This window comes from Trypanosoma brucei, chromosome 8 (assembly GCF_000002445.2).
Source record: "Trypanosoma brucei brucei TREU927 chromosome 8, complete sequence".
In the NCBI taxonomy this organism is placed as follows: Eukaryota; Euglenozoa; class Kinetoplastea; order Trypanosomatida; family Trypanosomatidae; genus Trypanosoma; species Trypanosoma brucei.
In genome coordinates, this window is record NC_007281.1 from 1777432 (window position 1) to 1793899 (window position 16468).

General features: G+C 45.8%; 6 protein-coding genes across 6 annotated transcripts, besides 21 other annotated features; all 6 read left to right on the plus strand.

Annotated features, from left to right (window-relative positions):
- Positions 1–16468: part of a sequence feature (sequence corresponds to BAC RPCI93-11J15) that runs on past both edges of the window.
- Positions 97–120: a sequence feature (AT_rich).
- Positions 216–266: a sequence feature (T-rich).
- Positions 508–577: a sequence feature (A-rich).
- Positions 661–685: a microsatellite.
- Tb927.8.6090 (ubiquitin-conjugating enzyme E2, putative) lies at positions 920–1387 on the plus strand (the record flags this gene model as incomplete). Its single annotated transcript, XM_842346.1, has 1 exon — positions 920–1387. One exon carries the CDS (start codon positions 920–922, stop codon positions 1385–1387), a length of 468 nt encoding a protein of 155 aa, XP_847439.1.
- Positions 1434–1455: a microsatellite.
- Positions 1455–1487: a microsatellite.
- Positions 1563–1670: a microsatellite.
- Positions 1746–1768: a microsatellite.
- Positions 2203–2230: a sequence feature (AT_rich).
- Positions 2293–2411: a sequence feature (A-rich).
- Positions 2873–2893: a microsatellite.
- On the plus strand, positions 3699–6830 carry Tb927.8.6100 (hypothetical protein, conserved; the record flags this gene model as incomplete). Its single annotated transcript, XM_842347.1, has 1 exon — positions 3699–6830. The coding sequence occupies one exon, from the start codon at positions 3699–3701 to the stop codon at positions 6828–6830; it is 3132 nt and encodes a 1043-aa protein (XP_847440.1).
- Positions 7491–7520: a sequence feature (AT_rich).
- Tb927.8.6110 (hypothetical protein, conserved) lies at positions 7883–9382 on the plus strand (the record flags this gene model as incomplete). The annotated part of the gene is made up of 1 exon (XM_842348.1): positions 7883–9382. The coding sequence occupies one exon, from the start codon at positions 7883–7885 to the stop codon at positions 9380–9382; it is 1500 nt and encodes a 499-aa protein (XP_847441.1).
- Positions 10273–10336: a sequence feature (T-rich).
- On the plus strand, positions 10688–11614 carry Tb927.8.6120 (hypothetical protein, conserved; the record flags this gene model as incomplete). Its single annotated transcript, XM_842349.1, has 1 exon — positions 10688–11614. The coding sequence occupies one exon, from the start codon at positions 10688–10690 to the stop codon at positions 11612–11614; it is 927 nt and encodes a 308-aa protein (XP_847442.1).
- Positions 12097–12987, plus strand: Tb927.8.6130 (hypothetical protein, conserved; the record flags this gene model as incomplete). The annotated part of the gene is made up of 1 exon (XM_842350.1): positions 12097–12987. The coding sequence occupies one exon, from the start codon at positions 12097–12099 to the stop codon at positions 12985–12987; it is 891 nt and encodes a 296-aa protein (XP_847443.1).
- Positions 12937–12965: a sequence feature (GC_rich).
- Positions 13112–13134: a microsatellite.
- Positions 13409–13442: a sequence feature (A-rich).
- Tb927.8.6140 (hypothetical protein, conserved) lies at positions 14132–15310 on the plus strand (the record flags this gene model as incomplete). Its single annotated transcript, XM_842351.1, has 1 exon — positions 14132–15310. One exon carries the CDS (start codon positions 14132–14134, stop codon positions 15308–15310), a length of 1179 nt encoding a protein of 392 aa, XP_847444.1.
- Positions 15666–15721: a sequence feature (GA-rich).
- Positions 15968–15990: a microsatellite.
- Positions 16144–16190: a microsatellite.
- Positions 16262–16284: a microsatellite.

Consider the following 16468-nt stretch of genomic DNA (forward strand, 5'->3'; position numbering starts at 1 on the left):
AGCCCCGCATATGTGGAGGTGAATATGTGTTTATATGTCCTTGTTATTATTATATGATACTGCTTGCTTATTCGTTTTTCTTCCATATTGTTTTGCATTATTTAAATTATAAAAAAAAATGCAATAAAAATGTCTACAACATTCAAAAGTTGTGCTGCCGTTTTCTCTTTTCCCCCCCTTTAATTACATGCTATTACTGTTTTGCTTCTCTGTTCTTCATTTCTTTTCTTTTCTTCCGTTTTTTTTCTTTCTTTCCTTTTTTTTTCGGTTTGTCTTGTTTTGTAGGACTTTTGTCTGCTATTCTCTTTTTGTTGTTCTTTCACATACTCTTTCTTTTTTTTTTTTTGCGGTCTGTTTTGTATATAAAAAGAGAGGAAAAAGTATTTTGCCTTTTACGAAAACTCTTGTATATTCGTACTCCACATAGACAGTAGCGGAAAGAAAAAAAAATAGGACGTTGTACATAATTAACTAATTTAGCTGAAGCGTTTGGAAGAAGCCGAGGATAAATAAATAGATAAATAAAATAAAACTACACGAAAAAAAAAGAAAAAAGTGCATAAAACAAAAGAAAAAATTAGTATACGTATATATTTATATTCATACAAATCAAGATCTTGCGTGCACAGGTTCGGTGTTATAGACATTTGGTGAAGTGAATATTATTATTATTATTATTGTTGTTGCCGTTGAATTGAGAAGAGAAAGATAGAGAAAAAGAAACAGGCTTTATATTATTTGCTTGTTTGTTTGAGTTGTGTCGTTGCGAAGTTTAGGAAAGTTGCACTGGTAGGGAAATTTTGGAAGCGCCACATCCGTTTATATATTTCTTCGCTTATATACGGCCAAAGAGCGAAGGGAACGGGCAAGGTATTTGGAGGTTGCTGTTGTTATTCTTATTACTTTTTTTGAGCACTAAATGTCTACAAACGGTAATTCCGTAACAACGCGACTCATGAGTGAGCTTAAGGAATTGGTGAGCTGCGGTGCGGAGGGTATTAGCGCCTTCCCTGTGAGTGATAATCTTTTTCATTGGATTGCCACGCTGCAGGGCGCACCCAATACTTTTTACGAGGGTCTCGAGTACAAACTTTCTATTGAATTTCCTCAAGAGTACCCCTATTCTGCACCGGATGTGCGATTCATTACACCATGTTTTCACCCCAATGTGGATTCTCATGGTGCCATATGCCTCGACATCCTCAAGGAGAAGTGGAGCGCCGTCTACAGTCTTTCAAAGATTCTCCTTTCCATTCAAAGCCTTCTCGGAAACCCAAATAATCAATCACCACTGAACCACCGCGCCGCTACACTTTGGGGTGATGAACAGGCCTTCCGAGCAGAAGTGCTTGCGTACAGGGAAGCGAAGGCAAACGCCTCGTGTTGATGAGCAAACAAAATTACTGCTTTAATGATGTGCATGTACAATATTCATATATATATATATATATATATGTGTGTGTGTGTGTACGTATGTGTTTGTGTGTTCGTTTTGTCATCTTTCATTGTGTACTCTATTGTTCTCACTCACCCACTTGGTTTCCGCGCAAGTTTCCCTCTCCGTATGTTTGTGTGTGCGTGTGTTCTGACCGTTTCAGTGTTTGTTGGTTTGTTTGTTTTTACTGTTTGAGGTTGATTTTTACTTTTTATTTTGGTTGTTTGACTATTCGGCTTGCCCCCTTCCCTACCTCTTCCACATTGACTTCTTCAAATGTGCGGTTTTCGACCGTACCTCAAAGTTAACTTTTTTGTTTTTGTTTTTGTTTTTTCTTCCTTCTTTTCTTCTTTTTCTCCATCCTTCCATTGTTATTATTATTATTAATTTCCACTGTCGTTCGGAGTTTATGAGTTAGCCTTGCTTATGCTCGCGAGTAAATGCATTGGACTTTCCTTTTCTCCTCAACTGGATGTTACAACATCCGCATGTACAACATCAGCTGGATAAAATAGACAAATGGAGCTGGACTAAAAAGAATGAGTAAACGAAGAGGAAAGTAAGAGACAAAATTTTGTATTTACAAGAATGCAAAAGAGAATAATAAAAAAAAAAGTAGGAAGAAAGGAGAAAAGGGCATTCACACAGGTAGGCAAGTTTACACAATCATATATTCGTATATGTTTTCTTTGTATGGGCTTGCATCTGTATGCTTCTATACAGCTCTGCGTCTATCTGTCTGTGTGTGTGTGTCTGTGTTTGTATTGTTTTTTTTAAAAAAATAAAAAAATTATTCTTTGTACCCGTGTAATTGGTTCTTTGTTTTAGCTTCATCGCCAATTTTATTGATGATCTGCAAAGAAAAAAAAATCCAAAGGAAAGGTGAACGTGAAGGAGGAGGCAGGGGATGAGGAATGAACAAAAAAAAAACAATGGAAAGAAAAGAAAGGGAGAAAAAGATGGGGAAAAAAGACAACGAAGCTGATTGATGTTTGGATGGGAGGAGAGGAGGAAAAGGAACCCAGTGATGAATAATTCGGCGGGACGGAAGGGAACAAACTGTAGAAAAAACAAGAGACGAAACCATGAATTTGTGCTTAAGGAAATAAGGTAGAAAAAAAAAAGAAGAAGAGTAGGTGAAAATGCACTGTTGTTACCCGCCATTTTATTACCTCTCGGTTTCTGTGATGTGCGGTTTCCAGTGTCACTTCAGTTTTCTTTTTTCTTTTTTCTTTTTTACTTCACTGTCTTTTGTTCCGCTACGCTTTCTTTTTCCTCCATTGATGATTGCCGTCCGTCATCCGCCTTTGTCTTACCCTACATCTTCTTCTTCGGCGCGTGCCATTTTGTTATGTATTTTTTTTTCTTCCTCACTCCCTTCTGTTTGTATGATTGTTGATTGTATTGGCCAATACGCATCACTTTGTGTGTCTGTGCGGAAGGAAGGAAGGAAGGAAGTTGCCGAGGCTTGAGGAGGGCACTATGTGTTCCCCTTTAAGTGTTCACATCTTCTAGTCGGTGTTTGCTGTTTTTTTTGAAATTTTTTTTCTTTCCTCTGCGCACATGGTTATATATATATATTTACGTATTTTCATGCAAGTGTGTAGAAGGCGAGGAGTTCGCGAGCTATATTTCTCTGTTTTTAGAGAAAGGGAAGATGTGTTGTGTTTGATTAGCTGAATCCTCACCTGTCCCTTCCCTTTGCGTTTTCTTTTGTTTTTTCTCGTGTTGTTGTTTGGTTTTGCGCTTTTCTTGTGGATTCGCCTCTGTACTCCCTTATGTCTGCGCAACGCCGCAATTTTTTTTTATTCTAATTTTCCTTTTGTTCATTACCTAACTCTATTTACTTCTTTACTTTCACTCTTTTCTGCCTGTCATCACTTCCTCAATCTCTTTTCCCCTTCTTTATTTTATCACTTTATATTATAACAAGTGAAGCAATTTCCTTAGCTATTTGTTTCGGTACGGTTAATCAGATCAACCCACTTACATCTTCCCCCCTTTTGCCTTTTATTTCGCTTTGTTTAGTGCCTCATTTGTTTATTTTTATTTTTTTAGTGTGTTCCGTTTTCCTTTTGTGGTGCGTGGTATTTTTTTATTGTTTTCCCACGGCAAGTATTGTCAGCTCGGTGTCCCCGCACATATCTTCCCTTAGCAGAGGAAAAGAGGGAAAAAGAAACGTAGAAGTGGCAAACAAAATCGGCAAAAGGAAAAAAAAGAAAAGAGGGTGAAAACTTGATTGTGGTGCATACATTCCATTCAAATGGAAAAGCTCCAACTGGAGCGAAATGAACTTCTCTTATACGTCCTACAGAACCCACCACCGTATGTGACAATTGTTTTGCCTGAGGGTGTCCGCTCTGCAGCAGAACTTGATCTCACGCATACCCAGTCCCCACTCGCTGTGTATGCCGCTGCCACTGCTTCTAACCCCATTGAAGTACGGGTGAGCGCCCCGCCTACGTTGTTGGGAGATAGTGCAGAGAAGAAAAAGAAAAAATGTGGATTAGGAACGACGGGGTCAGGGATTAATAGCCCAAGCAAAGGTAAAAGGCCCCGTTTTCGCTGGAAAGATCTGTCCAACTACTTCATGAGCCATCTTCGCGGCGACAGTCAAACGATGTGTAGCCCAGAGAAAACACCACCTGCCACACCCTCACGGTTGGATGCTGCGATGTCCAACCCTGAAAGGAAGCACTCACTACACGCCTATGTGACGGAGCCCAGCAAAAGTGAGGGTGGTCACGTTATTCAACTGTCGAAGTGCACTTCCGCCCGCCGTGAGCCGTTACCACTTGAGGGCAAGCAAGGGTATTCATTGGCGGAGTATGTGACTCCATTTCTATCACAAACACAAGTTTCCGTGCAAAATCCATTGGAACGCCCCGTTCTGCCAGTGATTGAACTTTGTCCAGTACTGAATAGTGCCATGCTTCCTGAGTTTGATGAAGATGAGCGGCAGTTGCTGTTTTACGAGCACGTGGTGCTCGCGGCAAGTATTTTGCTTCCTGCACGTGGTGCCTGGTTTGACAGCAAGGTTGGGAGTAGGTATCGGAAAGCCATGGGTATCAGCAACGAGCAACATGTGCGCGTTCTCAGTAACATTTCCCCCGCAATAAAAGAGGGACAAGACACATTGAATATGCCCATCAACCTCCAAACTATTGAGCGGCTTGTGGAAACTAGCTCTGACGGTGACTTTACCCAGCGAATGAATAAAATACTGTGTATGTGTTCCCAGTATCCGGAGGACCCGCAGCAGCGAAGGTATCCACTTTGCCTTCGCGCATTTATCTATGCTGGTGCACTTTCGCCTCTGTATGGAAGTAACAGCAGCGCGGATACTGTTCTTTTTGAAGAAGAGGTCCGCGATGTCATCACCGCGGTCCGAAACAGATTGGAAATACCGAAAAGTATCGAGCCCTTCTGCCGCGTCCATGCGCGGCTCCTTTCAATTGATGATGATGATGACGTCGAGAGGCGAACTGCCTTCCTGATGGGTGTGGCATCCGCATTACATGAATTGTCGAAAAGCACGGGTTCTCTCAGTAGAGAACCACTAACACCAGAGGTAAAATATATGTTGTACTTGTTGCAGGAAACGTTTGAAATGTCAACTGCACCCATTTCACTGCTGGGAGTCGTACGCTCTGATTATGCCTTCCTCTGCGTGTTCGATTTGTTTCTGGAGTCGTGCTTGTCACTTCCGACAGAATTCCTTTCAGTGTACGTTCAGGTGAATGGACGTGACTTATTGCCGCCGATGAGGCCCGTAAAAGACTTCCTTCTAAGCTTACTTTTGGTGTTCATCACGTGCGGGGTGCTACGAAGCTTTTGCAACTTAAAACTTGAAATCAATCCTCGTAATGCGCCACGGGATCTCCTTGCGAGTGTTCGCCATCTGGGCAGGAGCACACGTGAGTATTGCGACCTCCTTTCCCGCAGTGTTCAGCATGCGCCCGCCCTCATGTTACCTGGTGTGACAACTGTGGCTTCTCATCTCTTAGCTACGCATTGGGCTGATACGTTGAGTTGCGAGCGATTGCCGTCTGACTTCTCGGAAGGACTCCGCACGATGTTGTCCCTTTTACTTACGTACTCTTCGCCTGGCATGGAGAACGACGAGGACGTGAGCCACACGATCCTTGCCTGTGCGGGAAACCTTTCCTGGGTAGTTCCCGTCATGGAGAGGCACAACTGCGCTGCTAAGGGAAGAGTTCTGGCGAGGCTCCAAGCTGCGAAGGCAGTTGCAAAAGCCGGGGTTCCAGTGCAGAGACTTATGTTGAACCGCATCGAGGAGCTTATGGAAGAACTAGAGTCGTTCATATCCCCTCCTCCACTTGTTCCAGCGGCGGCTAATGTGGTGCGTCAACGGTTGTCGCTTGTCGTAGACACACTTAGTGACATATTTGCTGATATGAAGGCCCCTTACACCCGTCTTAGCTCGCGCAGCGGTTCCCTAGCGACGAAGGCTGGAGGTTACTTTGAGGAGTACAAGGCGCAATTGGAACTTCAAGAAAAGGTGTTTTCTTTGTCCCTATCAACAGAGGACGCTGTAGCGCGACTGAAATGCTTATCTGTAATCGATGAGAGACTAAGGAAAATTGCAATACAATCCCAAAGAGACTACCAGTTGGTGCGCCAAGTAACTGGTGCACCGGCCGCCGGATTTGAAGACCTGCTCGGCACCCTTACGAACCCGCTGAGCGAAAGCATCAACATGTTTCGCGATGTTGTAGCAGCGACTATCGTTCGTGTTGAGCTTGCTGGGCTGCTCTTCGACAAGTTCATGAAGACAGACATGCGATTGTACAAAGTTCTGAAGTCCGATAAGGCGGCTGTCCCGGACCGGCGACACATTCAGCTTGAGTTTCCCGAAGTGACGATGGTTTCTGTGCTTAAGCGATTGGAATCTGTCATCGTTTCTGTTTCTGCTGTTATTAACGACCCTTTTGTGGATGCTGAGGTGTGGTCGATGACCATGTTGCACTTCGTTTCTGCGCTCTACTATGTGTATTTTGAAGAGTCAGATTGTCGGTTCTTTTGTCCAGAAGACTGGAAATGCATTTTGCAGGACCTCCGGATCGTTGACATGTTCATGAAGGAATCTTTTCCGTACCCTCCACGTGGTGAGCCAGCTAGAGGCGTTACCGAAAGGGCCGTGGAGCTGCTGCGTTGGCTTCAGCAAATTGTTCTCCATTGCTTTCCCTACTCTTCCACTGCACTTGTTAACGGGGCTGATGGAGCTCCTCCATTTGCTCAGTTACCACCGTCTTCCGATACCACGCCTTGGAGCAAACATGTGGTGCGCCGGGTGTTAAGGCGCCGGAAGGATAAGGTGGCGAAGTCTGCTTCAGGCTTGGGTGGTTTCTTTCGTTGGGATACTTCGCAGTGACGAGAAAAAAAGAAAAGGAAGGAAGAGAAAGCATTGTTAAAAAGGAGGAAGCAAAACATATCAGGTGGTTGGGCCGCTGCCGCCGACATTTTAGGTTGAAGGCGAAGCTCGCAAAAGCCGGATGGGGTGTTTGGATGTCAACGTGTGTGTATGTGTGTATGGGAAGGATAAAAACTCGAGTGAGCATGGAATTAAGCGTGAGGAAAATGATTGTTTCAGTCAATTGAGGAAAGGAAGTAGAAATAAGCGGTTGCGGACGTACCACAAGAAGGGTTCTCCCTTTTACCGCGCAAAAGTACGGGCGCCTCCAATTGCATGTACACACGGGTATGGACGTAAGAATGTTAACTCCCCTGTACTGTCCTTGCCGCAAAAGCAAGTGTCGGTTATTCCTGGTGAAAGCTGTACTACTGCGTCAGTTAAACGGCTATTCTGCTTTGTTGTTTGTTGTATAAGTTGTTTTATTTTATTCTTTTTTTTTCGCTCCTTTTTTGTGTCATCTTTTCGTTTGTTTGCATTCTCGTTCGGCTCTTCTCCTGTGCGTGAAGGTAGGCAAGGGGAAGTCGGTAAGTAGGGAGCACGGAGGACAGGATAGCAGGACGTATGGTGTGTATAAATATTATATATACATACGTACTTGTGTCTGGGTCACTGAATAGCAAAAAAAAAAATTAAGAAAATTTAAAAATTCTCTCTGTGTTGACCCTGCGCCTTCACCATTCCCCCCCCCCTTGTCATTCACTCTGCCGTATTTTCTACAGCGTTTTTTTTAATTTTTTGACTAATTCTTTTTCCTTGTTACATCCTCCACTGGTTCGTACGTTGTCCCGTGCACTGGATTTGTGTTCGTGTGAGAAACCCAAGTGATGAAAGGAAACCGAGTGTGGCGAATCGCCTGCTGGCTTGGAAATAGCTGTTGCGCGCGTTTCCGCCAATTAAAAAAAAAAGTGTGTGCCTATAAGCATGTGTCTTTTCTTTTTTCTTTCCTGTCCTCCCCCAATGAAAGAGGAATACATAAGAAAAAAAATACAAGTAAGCAAAACGCCATTAAAATGCGCCGAACTGTGCGTTCCCTCGCTGGTATCAGTGGCATGAGTGTGTACACCCCACCGTGCCGCGTCGCCCTAAAGGAATGGTGCAACTGGACCGGGAATGATTGGAAAAAGGTATCCAATGTTGTTGGTGATTCATTCCGCGTTCCTTCCAATAACGAAAACGCTTACACGATGGCCGCGTCAGCGGTATTGCGGCTGATTCTGAACTACGAAGTGGATCCCTCTCGCGTTGGTTTCCTTGGGTTCGGAACGGAAAGCAGCTCCGACAACTCCGCTGGTGCAGTTATTGTGCGAGGGATGGTCGATAAGGCGCTTAAAGAACTTGGGATGCCCGCACTCTCCCGTCATTGTGAAGTGCCGGAGTTTAAACATGCGTGTCTTGGCGGTGTGTACGCACTGAAGGGTGCCGCACGGTATGCGGAGGTGGATGGAGGAGATGACAAATTGGCCATTGTTGTTGCATCAGATATTGCCGAGTACGCACTGGGGTCGACGGGGGAACAGACACAGGGCGCTGGTTCCGTTGCGATGCTTGTACAAAAAACTCCACGGCTCTTGGAACTGAACACGAAGGCTGCTGGTTCCGCGTCGGACTACCGCGGACCCGACTTCCGCAAACCGTACAGACGACATTTTATTAAGGAATATGGCAGCACCGCAGAAAATGGTAAGATCCCCGATTTCCCCGTATTTTCTGGTCCGTACAGCACATTAGTCTACCTTGATGAGGTGACTGCGGCTGTCGAAAATATGTTGTCAAGACTAAACCAGGAGCCGGCGGACTACTATGACTCCGTGTCTGCTTTGTTTTTCCATCGCCCGTATCACATGATGCCTGTTCAGGCTATGTCATTTCTCTACACACGTGGTCTTGCAAGGTCAACAGCCGAAACTCACAAAACATTCTTTGAAGAGCTCTGTGGTAAGGCGAAGGTTGATTCCAGCGCTGTGCGAGCGGAACTTGACAAGGTGCCTAACTATTTCGAAGTAATTGATGAGGGGAAGGAACCCAAGGATGCATTTACAATGACGAATAAAGTTGCCAAGGTCCTCCGTTCAGAGAAGGTGTTTGCCGACTTTCTCGGCTCCAAGATGAGCCTTGGTAGTACCACCATGGCAAACTTTGGAAACCTCTACACAGCTTCCCTCCCATGCTGGTTGGCTGCTGGTTGCGAGGACGCATACAGTAGGAAGATCGACATCACCGGCAAACCCATGGTAATGATTGGTTACGGCTCCGGAGACGCCAGCGAGGCCATTCCAATAACCCCAGTGAAGGGGTGGGAGGAGGCCGCGGCGAAAATTAACCTCAGTGAGGCCTTGGGGAACTCTATAAACTTGACGGAGGAACAATATAAGGGCCTCCACACGGGGTCCCTCAAGGATGATTTTGCCGCAGATAAACGTCAGAAGGAGTTTGTCGTGGACCGCATCGGTACTCGAAATGAGGCAGCGTTTCAGGATATTGGTATCGAATATTACCGGTTCGTGAAGTAGTGTGTTGGAGCGACTTTGCGAAATCAAATGCAAGTGGCACCATACATTGGTGGTGCATGCGTGAGAAGAGGGAGGAAGGGGGAGGGGTGAAATTACCAACACGGGATTAGGGTTGCTGCTCTCTCTCTCTTTTTCTGCTTATTTTTCCTGCGATATATAGGCATACAGTTATTTAATTGTTAGTACGCGTGAGCGTGTGGGTCCGCTGTTTTGCTGACGGAGGGATATTAAATGGAAAGAGACTACGAAGCTTGCTGCTTCGGTGTTTTTATTTTTTTTACCCCTATACATAGGATGGAGATGGGTAAATAAAGGGCCCATTAAATGATAATCGTCCATGAGCGAGCAGTGAATGAGACTACAACCAAACTTATCAAGCATTTTGGTGAGTTAAAGGGGGAAAAAAGAAGACTTGGAACTTCAGTTCTGAGTGTAAGAGACTTGAATGGGCCGAAAGAACACAGTGACACGTTTCTGTCGAAGTATCATCAACCTTTTGTTGTGAATCTTTCCTACGGTGAAGGCTTGCTAAGGGGGAGAGGGGAACGGATATACATATTTTTTTAAAAAATGAAAAAAGAGGAAAGGAATACGTGTAAACTACTGAAGGGTGGTTTAATTGAGCTCATAACAATACGAAGAATAGGGGTAGGAAGGTAGTTTAAGTACATCAAATGAGTAATTAAAGAGGGACTGATGAAGGCCACGAGTGCCATGTGCTATAGCACGTTTTTACCCACGAGGGGTACTCAAACTTGGTCTAAGCGAAAAAATGACGGGTATACCACATTCAGTACACAAAGGTGCATATCGTCTATAGTCGTCGTCTTCCTCTTCCTCCTTTTCGACATTCACCGTTGTTTTGTTTTTCCTCCTTTTACCTACTCCCATTTATTATTATTATTACTGTTGTTGTTGTTTTTGTTTTCCCGAAGGTTTTATTTTAATTTTTGTAGGAACATTACCACCTCACATAATTGGAGTTGGCTCGGCTAATGCGGTGCACACTGTTTTGTAATTTTTCTTTTTATATGTATGCACCTTTGTTCTTTTTTTTCTTTTTTTGAGCTTTACGGGGTTATTCCACATATGCAAGTTTTAAACCTTTACTCTTATCTTTACCCTTCCCCTCCCGTCTCCCATGTTGTACAACGGATTTTGCTTTTGCAACCTCTTATTTGTGTATGAAAGGGGATTGTTCCCGGTGTGTGCTTAGGGTTGTCGCATCTCCTGAAGGACGGTATCACATTTCGAGCCAAACATAGTGGAAAAGTCGGACCGAAGTGGTGAACAACAGTGGCTGAGATGTCGTGGTTCGGTTGGGACCGAAAATCTGGGGACGAAAAGGCAGAACGAGAAGAGACTGAGAAAACTATAGCGGCTATATTTTCCCCTTCGCACGCCACGGTGAGGGACGCTCCCGACAGCAAAGACTCCATCCTCCGCGAATCAACTGTGCGTCTCTTCAAGAAGGGTGAGGAGCCGGTACCTTACACTGCCGTAGGCGGGACTTTTCAAACCAAACACACCGTTGAAACAATGCGAGAGGACCGCATGTCCGGTGGGGAGAAACCGGTACCGCTGGACCTTCTACCACCATGTCCGATAGCCGGTTACGAACTTCGCTCAGATGGGCTTGTGGATAACATTGAAAAACCGCCGCGTACGCTGACCGCTCAAGAGTTACGATCGCTTGTGGCTGGGCTTTCTTCCATCGAGCAGCGCGCAAGGTACGAAGTGGACACGCAACTCCCACAACAGGTGCACAATAGGGGTCGACGTGGTTTGGAGGTGGTGGTTAACCCATGCTTGCACATGTGTGGCTTGTACTTAATGTTGTGGAAGGCTCCACGCCTGTACTTTAACGCATCACCGCGGGGGAGTGCCTTCTTCACACGAGTTATGACATTGCTGCGTTGGAATATGCCCGAGATCGAGAAGGAAAAACTTGCGCGGAAGCACCGACGTCTGCTACAGGCAACGAATGCCCGAGTAACTTTGGCCTTTCTTACCGGAGTTTTTCTTACGGCCGTTGCCGTCATCACACGTCCGCCTGTTGATGTTCTTGACGTGGGGCCCGACGTGGAAGTTGGCAAGCGGTCCGTTGGTTTTCAGCAGCATTCTGAGGCAGCGCTGCGCTGGTTGTGGCTTGTGTACTACCACCATCCAGCGTACAAACCGCTTGCGCAGGGGACGCGACCGCCGATCCTGTTAGAAAGCAGCAGCCGCTGACAGTTCGCCAAGGAATCGAACAATGAGCGCCGCGTTGGTGCATTTTCGCTGGGGTGTGTTGAGTTGGTTGCGAGTGGAAGCTGCGATGCCGTTATTTCGGCCTTGCTCCAGTCCTCCTTTTTCACACTTTTGTACTGTACACCTTATACCAAGAGAAATGAACCCATATTGTTGTGTGGAGGTGTTTATGCCTGCCTTTCATGGGCTGGTGAGCAACCATGCGCCCAGTCCGTTGTTTTACTTATTTTCATTCACTGCTGCATTCGTTTCATGTTATTATGCTCTCGCGCGTCTTTGCCTCCTTTTTATGTGTATGCGCTTCCCTGCACCAGTGGCACTTTAGAAGCGGTAGTGAAGGGGAAAGGTGGGGGAGTTAGGACGGCACGGGGTCGAGTGGGACGAGGGGAGTAGCGGCGAGCTGCATTCTTGTTTGTGTTTGCGCGTATACACAAGTGAGGAGGGGGGGGCGTGCTAAAGTAGGCATGGACACAACTACCTCGTCTGACTTCACGGAGGAACTATTTTCCGTACTGTTAGAATCCTGTACACCGTCCCGCTCTCGTGTTGAGACACTAACACAAATAGCTCTTCGCAACTTACCGTGTGCCACGGCCACCTGGTCAGCGTTACGAAGGGCTTTCGTGCGTCAACAAGAGCTGGAATCAGACGAGAACAAGGCTTTGTGGTATGTTTTAGACTCCCTCATGAAGCACGCCCCGCACGTATTCATTCCCCTTGTGGCGCCGCGGTTATTTGACTTCGTCGTGCAGCAGCTTCCGTGGCACCTCGCGGGTGTCGTTTCAACGTATGGCAGTGGGGCGCTGTGGTGTGATTCAATGATACGCACGTGGGAAGGGCTTCTGCCTCCCCTACTTTTCCGCACGGTTAACTCTTTTGTTGTGCAGTTGCGCGGCGGGAAGGAGCTCTCACAGGCGATGAATCCCAATGATGCAGACGAAGAGATACAGACAATCGACTTTCCAGCCACGCGGGAGGAAATGCAGCAACTGCAAGAGGCGTGGGACGTTTTCCGCACTTTTGCAGCGGAGGGTGCCGTGAATAGGGCAGGAGCCACGCCAACAACACCGGGAGATGTCGTTAAGACGGAGCAAACAACAACGGCGGTAGTTGCTACTGCAGAAGTTTGTGTGAAGCAGGAGCCGAGTCTCACAACGGCTGGTGTTGTGAAGTCCGAGTACGGCGCACATGCCGGAGTGAATACCGATGACGAAGACGATTCGGATGTGGAGTACATCCCCGTTTTTGTTCGAGGGGCCCAACGGCGCGAATTACCGCCTCTCACAAACGAAAATGGGACCGCACCGCGCCCCCGCCGGGCCGCCAGGCGCCGTCCACGGGATGATGGTGAGTGATTGTGTTGTTAGACGACTGCGGGTGGTGGACAGGTAGTGATGCTGTGGTTTACAACGAATCTGCCCTTCCACTTCTTTTGTTTTGACATTTTACCATTTTTCCCTTCTCCCTCGACTCTCTTCCTATATATATATATATATATATATTTGTTGCGTGTACGTGTGCTCTTCAGACGGTGGGCCGTGTTAGGTCTTAATGGAGGTACTTGCATTATACACTCTCTGTTGTTTCATTAGTTCATTGTTCCCTTACCTATTCATACACACACACACATATATATATATGCATGCCTTTTCCCCATCGTTTTTTTTGCTGCGCAGCAATAACTGAACTGGTAGAAAACCACTGAAGTAGGGGTTGACCTCCATCACAGAAGGGAGGGCACTTTTAATTTTTTTTGTTTAGGAACATCAAGCACACAAAAAAAAAAAGAAAAAAGAGAGGGAAAGAAAAGGGAGTAGGGAAGAAGTAAGCACGCCATATAGAGAAGCAGAAAGGGGGGGGGAAAATTTGTTTCTGTTCGGTTGTTCGGCTTCTCATTTGCTGTCGTTGGAGGTTTTTCCCACCACCAGCGGTATACTTTGTTACTCAGTTTGCCACTCGGAGGTATTCACCTTGTTCGCTGGTGTTTGCTCTGGTGTTTGGAACTTGGTTGTGGTGTCTCCCTTTTTGTGTGGGAGAGCTCGAACCATAGCGGAGAGGAAGAGGTATTAGTCAATACGCTTCTACTCTGCTCATCACACCACAAGATCGAACACTTTTGTTTTATATATACATCTATATATTTTAGCATATTTTTCCTTGACTTTGGTCCCTTTCTCACCATTGAGAAAGAAGGAGGAGTGGATTATCAGAAGGAAGAAAATATACAGAAACAAACACACGGACACACAGAGGTTGGCAACAGAGGAACGAAAGAGTTAGAAAGAGCGAGTGAACGGTTTCATCCAATCTCTCTGAGAGAGGTCCGAGTAGAAAAAGAGGGAGAAAATATTTTCTAGGAGAACGGTAATACCAGCAGCAGCAGCAGCAACGATAAAGGAGACAATTGAGCGCGGAAGAGTGGAAAAGAAGGGCAAAACTAAAAAAAAGTAGTAGGTCTTGAGAAAAAAACGGCATCTGGGACGAGGCAAAGAAGGGGAAATGGCTCTATGTAACAGTCCTTCACGATGGCGTACTGTGTATTGCACTGGCGATAAACCGCCGGGGCGCATAGGGCATACACTCTGTGCGAATGCTGAAGAAACAAAAGTTTTCCTGTATGGAGGCGTTAATGACAAATTTGAAAGCACTTCCAATTACCTCAACGACTATTATTCGTTTGACGTAACCACGAAGCGGTGGACGCATATCGAAATGAGTGGGGACACGCAAAGTGCCAGAGCGTTTCACTCAGCTGTTTTTTATGGTGGCTCCATTTACATCTTTGGTGGCTGCAATGGTAGGGGCCGGTTCAATAAGTTGTTCTCCATAACAGAAAACGGTGTTTGCAAGCTGATAAGCTCTCAATCGGCTCCCGCTACACGGTATTGCCATAGTGCTGCGTCATTTGAAAACTGCATGTATATATTTGCCGGTAAGTGCGGCGGTAGAAATAGCAACAGGCGCCTCAGTGACCTTTTTTGCTTCAATTTCTCCACGGAGCAATGGTTCGAGTGCCCACAGCTCGGCACGAGACCAACTGCCCGCTCCGCCCACGCTGCTTTTACGTGTGGACGGAATATGATTGTATTTGGTGGTCGTAATGCCGATGGCGAGTGCTGTGAGGATATGTACTCGTACAATTATGACACGTTTATGTGGCGAAAGATTGAAGTGCCCAACGGTGGAGCATTTTTGGGGCGGGCACGTAACAGCGTTGTAGTGCATCACGGCAGGGTAGTGGTCTTCGGCGGGTGGAATGGCCGCAAGAAGCTCAATGATCTCTTTACTTATTTGGTAGACGCTAACATGGTGGAATTGTCACGTGATATGGAGGAGAATTGCCCCTCACGACGGGAGTGCCACGTGGCAGTGGTTTGCAAGAATACGATGATAGTGTTCGGTGGGCGGTTCCGTGGAGACTTCATGTCTGACACAGCAGAGCTTGATTTGGGGCCTAAGTCACTGAAACAAATGTGCAGAGATTGGATTCTCGACGGCACCCTGTGCGATGATGACGATTCCACGGGCCTCAAACCCTTGACGCAAGGGCTTCGGCGGTTCGTTATAAGGTGGAAGGAACTGACAACGAAAACAGATCCCAATTATAAGAAACCGCAGTCGACGTATGGCCTTCATACTGAAGCACTCTCATCTGACAGCAACTCTCAGCATGAATGAGTTGTATGAAAGGTATAAGTAATACACAGGCGCATACGATCCAAGCACAGGTATGTGTGGATGGCATATGAGAGAGGTGAAAAGCGTGAGGGAGAGTACGCCAGCATTTGAAAATAACGGCTGTTTGCTTTCATGGTCCTCTTTTCCTCCCTTGTTATTACCATCTCCCTTCAACCATTCCTTCTTCACAGCAGTTACATGCCCCGTGCACATTACTTTTAGCTTTTTGTGTGTGCGCAGTAGAGTGAATGGGTGCATGGGAAGGTGAGGAGGGGGAGTGGGAAAATGCTGCGAGCAGGATCGGAAGCCACATCGCTGGATTGCGCCTTTCTTGTTTTTTGTTTTGTTTTTTTGTAAAAAAAAAAAAAAGAAGAAGGGGAGGAGGGAGAAAAACAAAAAAGGCAAAGGAAGGGAGGGCGCACACAATGTTGTTTCAGCGCTCGGCCCACGTTAATAAGTCACATGTCCGACTGTGCGTAGATGTGCGTATGCCGACGGCATTAGCAGAGTTGGTGGAATCGTTTTTATGTCATGGTAGAATGTCGACGAAGTATATATACTATTGGATTGCGCATATTTTATTTCCTTACATATTCCAGATCTATCTCTTTATACATTTTCTTTCTTTCAATTGTAAAAAAAGGGGGGAGGGAGAAGAAGAAAAGAAAAGAAAAGAAAAGGAGGCGGAATGTAAATTTACGCAATTATGGGGGAAAAGAGAGGGATAAACAAGCAAACAGGAGAAAGGAATGGTTGGTGAGGTGAAGGGAACTGCAAAACGAAAAGAAAAAAAAGGAAAAATTGTGTAGAATGTGAAATGAGGGAAATTTGTGTATACGTATGTATATATATATATATATACATTTATTTATTTATTTATGGGAGGGGGGGTGGTACAGCCACTATCATGAGTTTGTTCTTATGGAAAGAAGGGCAAGTCAGGTGAAAGGAGTTTTTGTTTTTGTTTTTGTTTTGTTTCTAATGTGTGCGCCAAAAGGTGTACGGGTGCTGGTGGGCGCGGGAAGAGGAAAAAGGGAAAAGGGAAAGTGGTGGATTCCCATTCATTGAAAGAAGAGGAGAAGGAGAGCCAAACACGGCTCCCACGTTTTGCGTTTCTGTTGTGATGTGAAGATACACATGTTATTATACCCTAGTCTT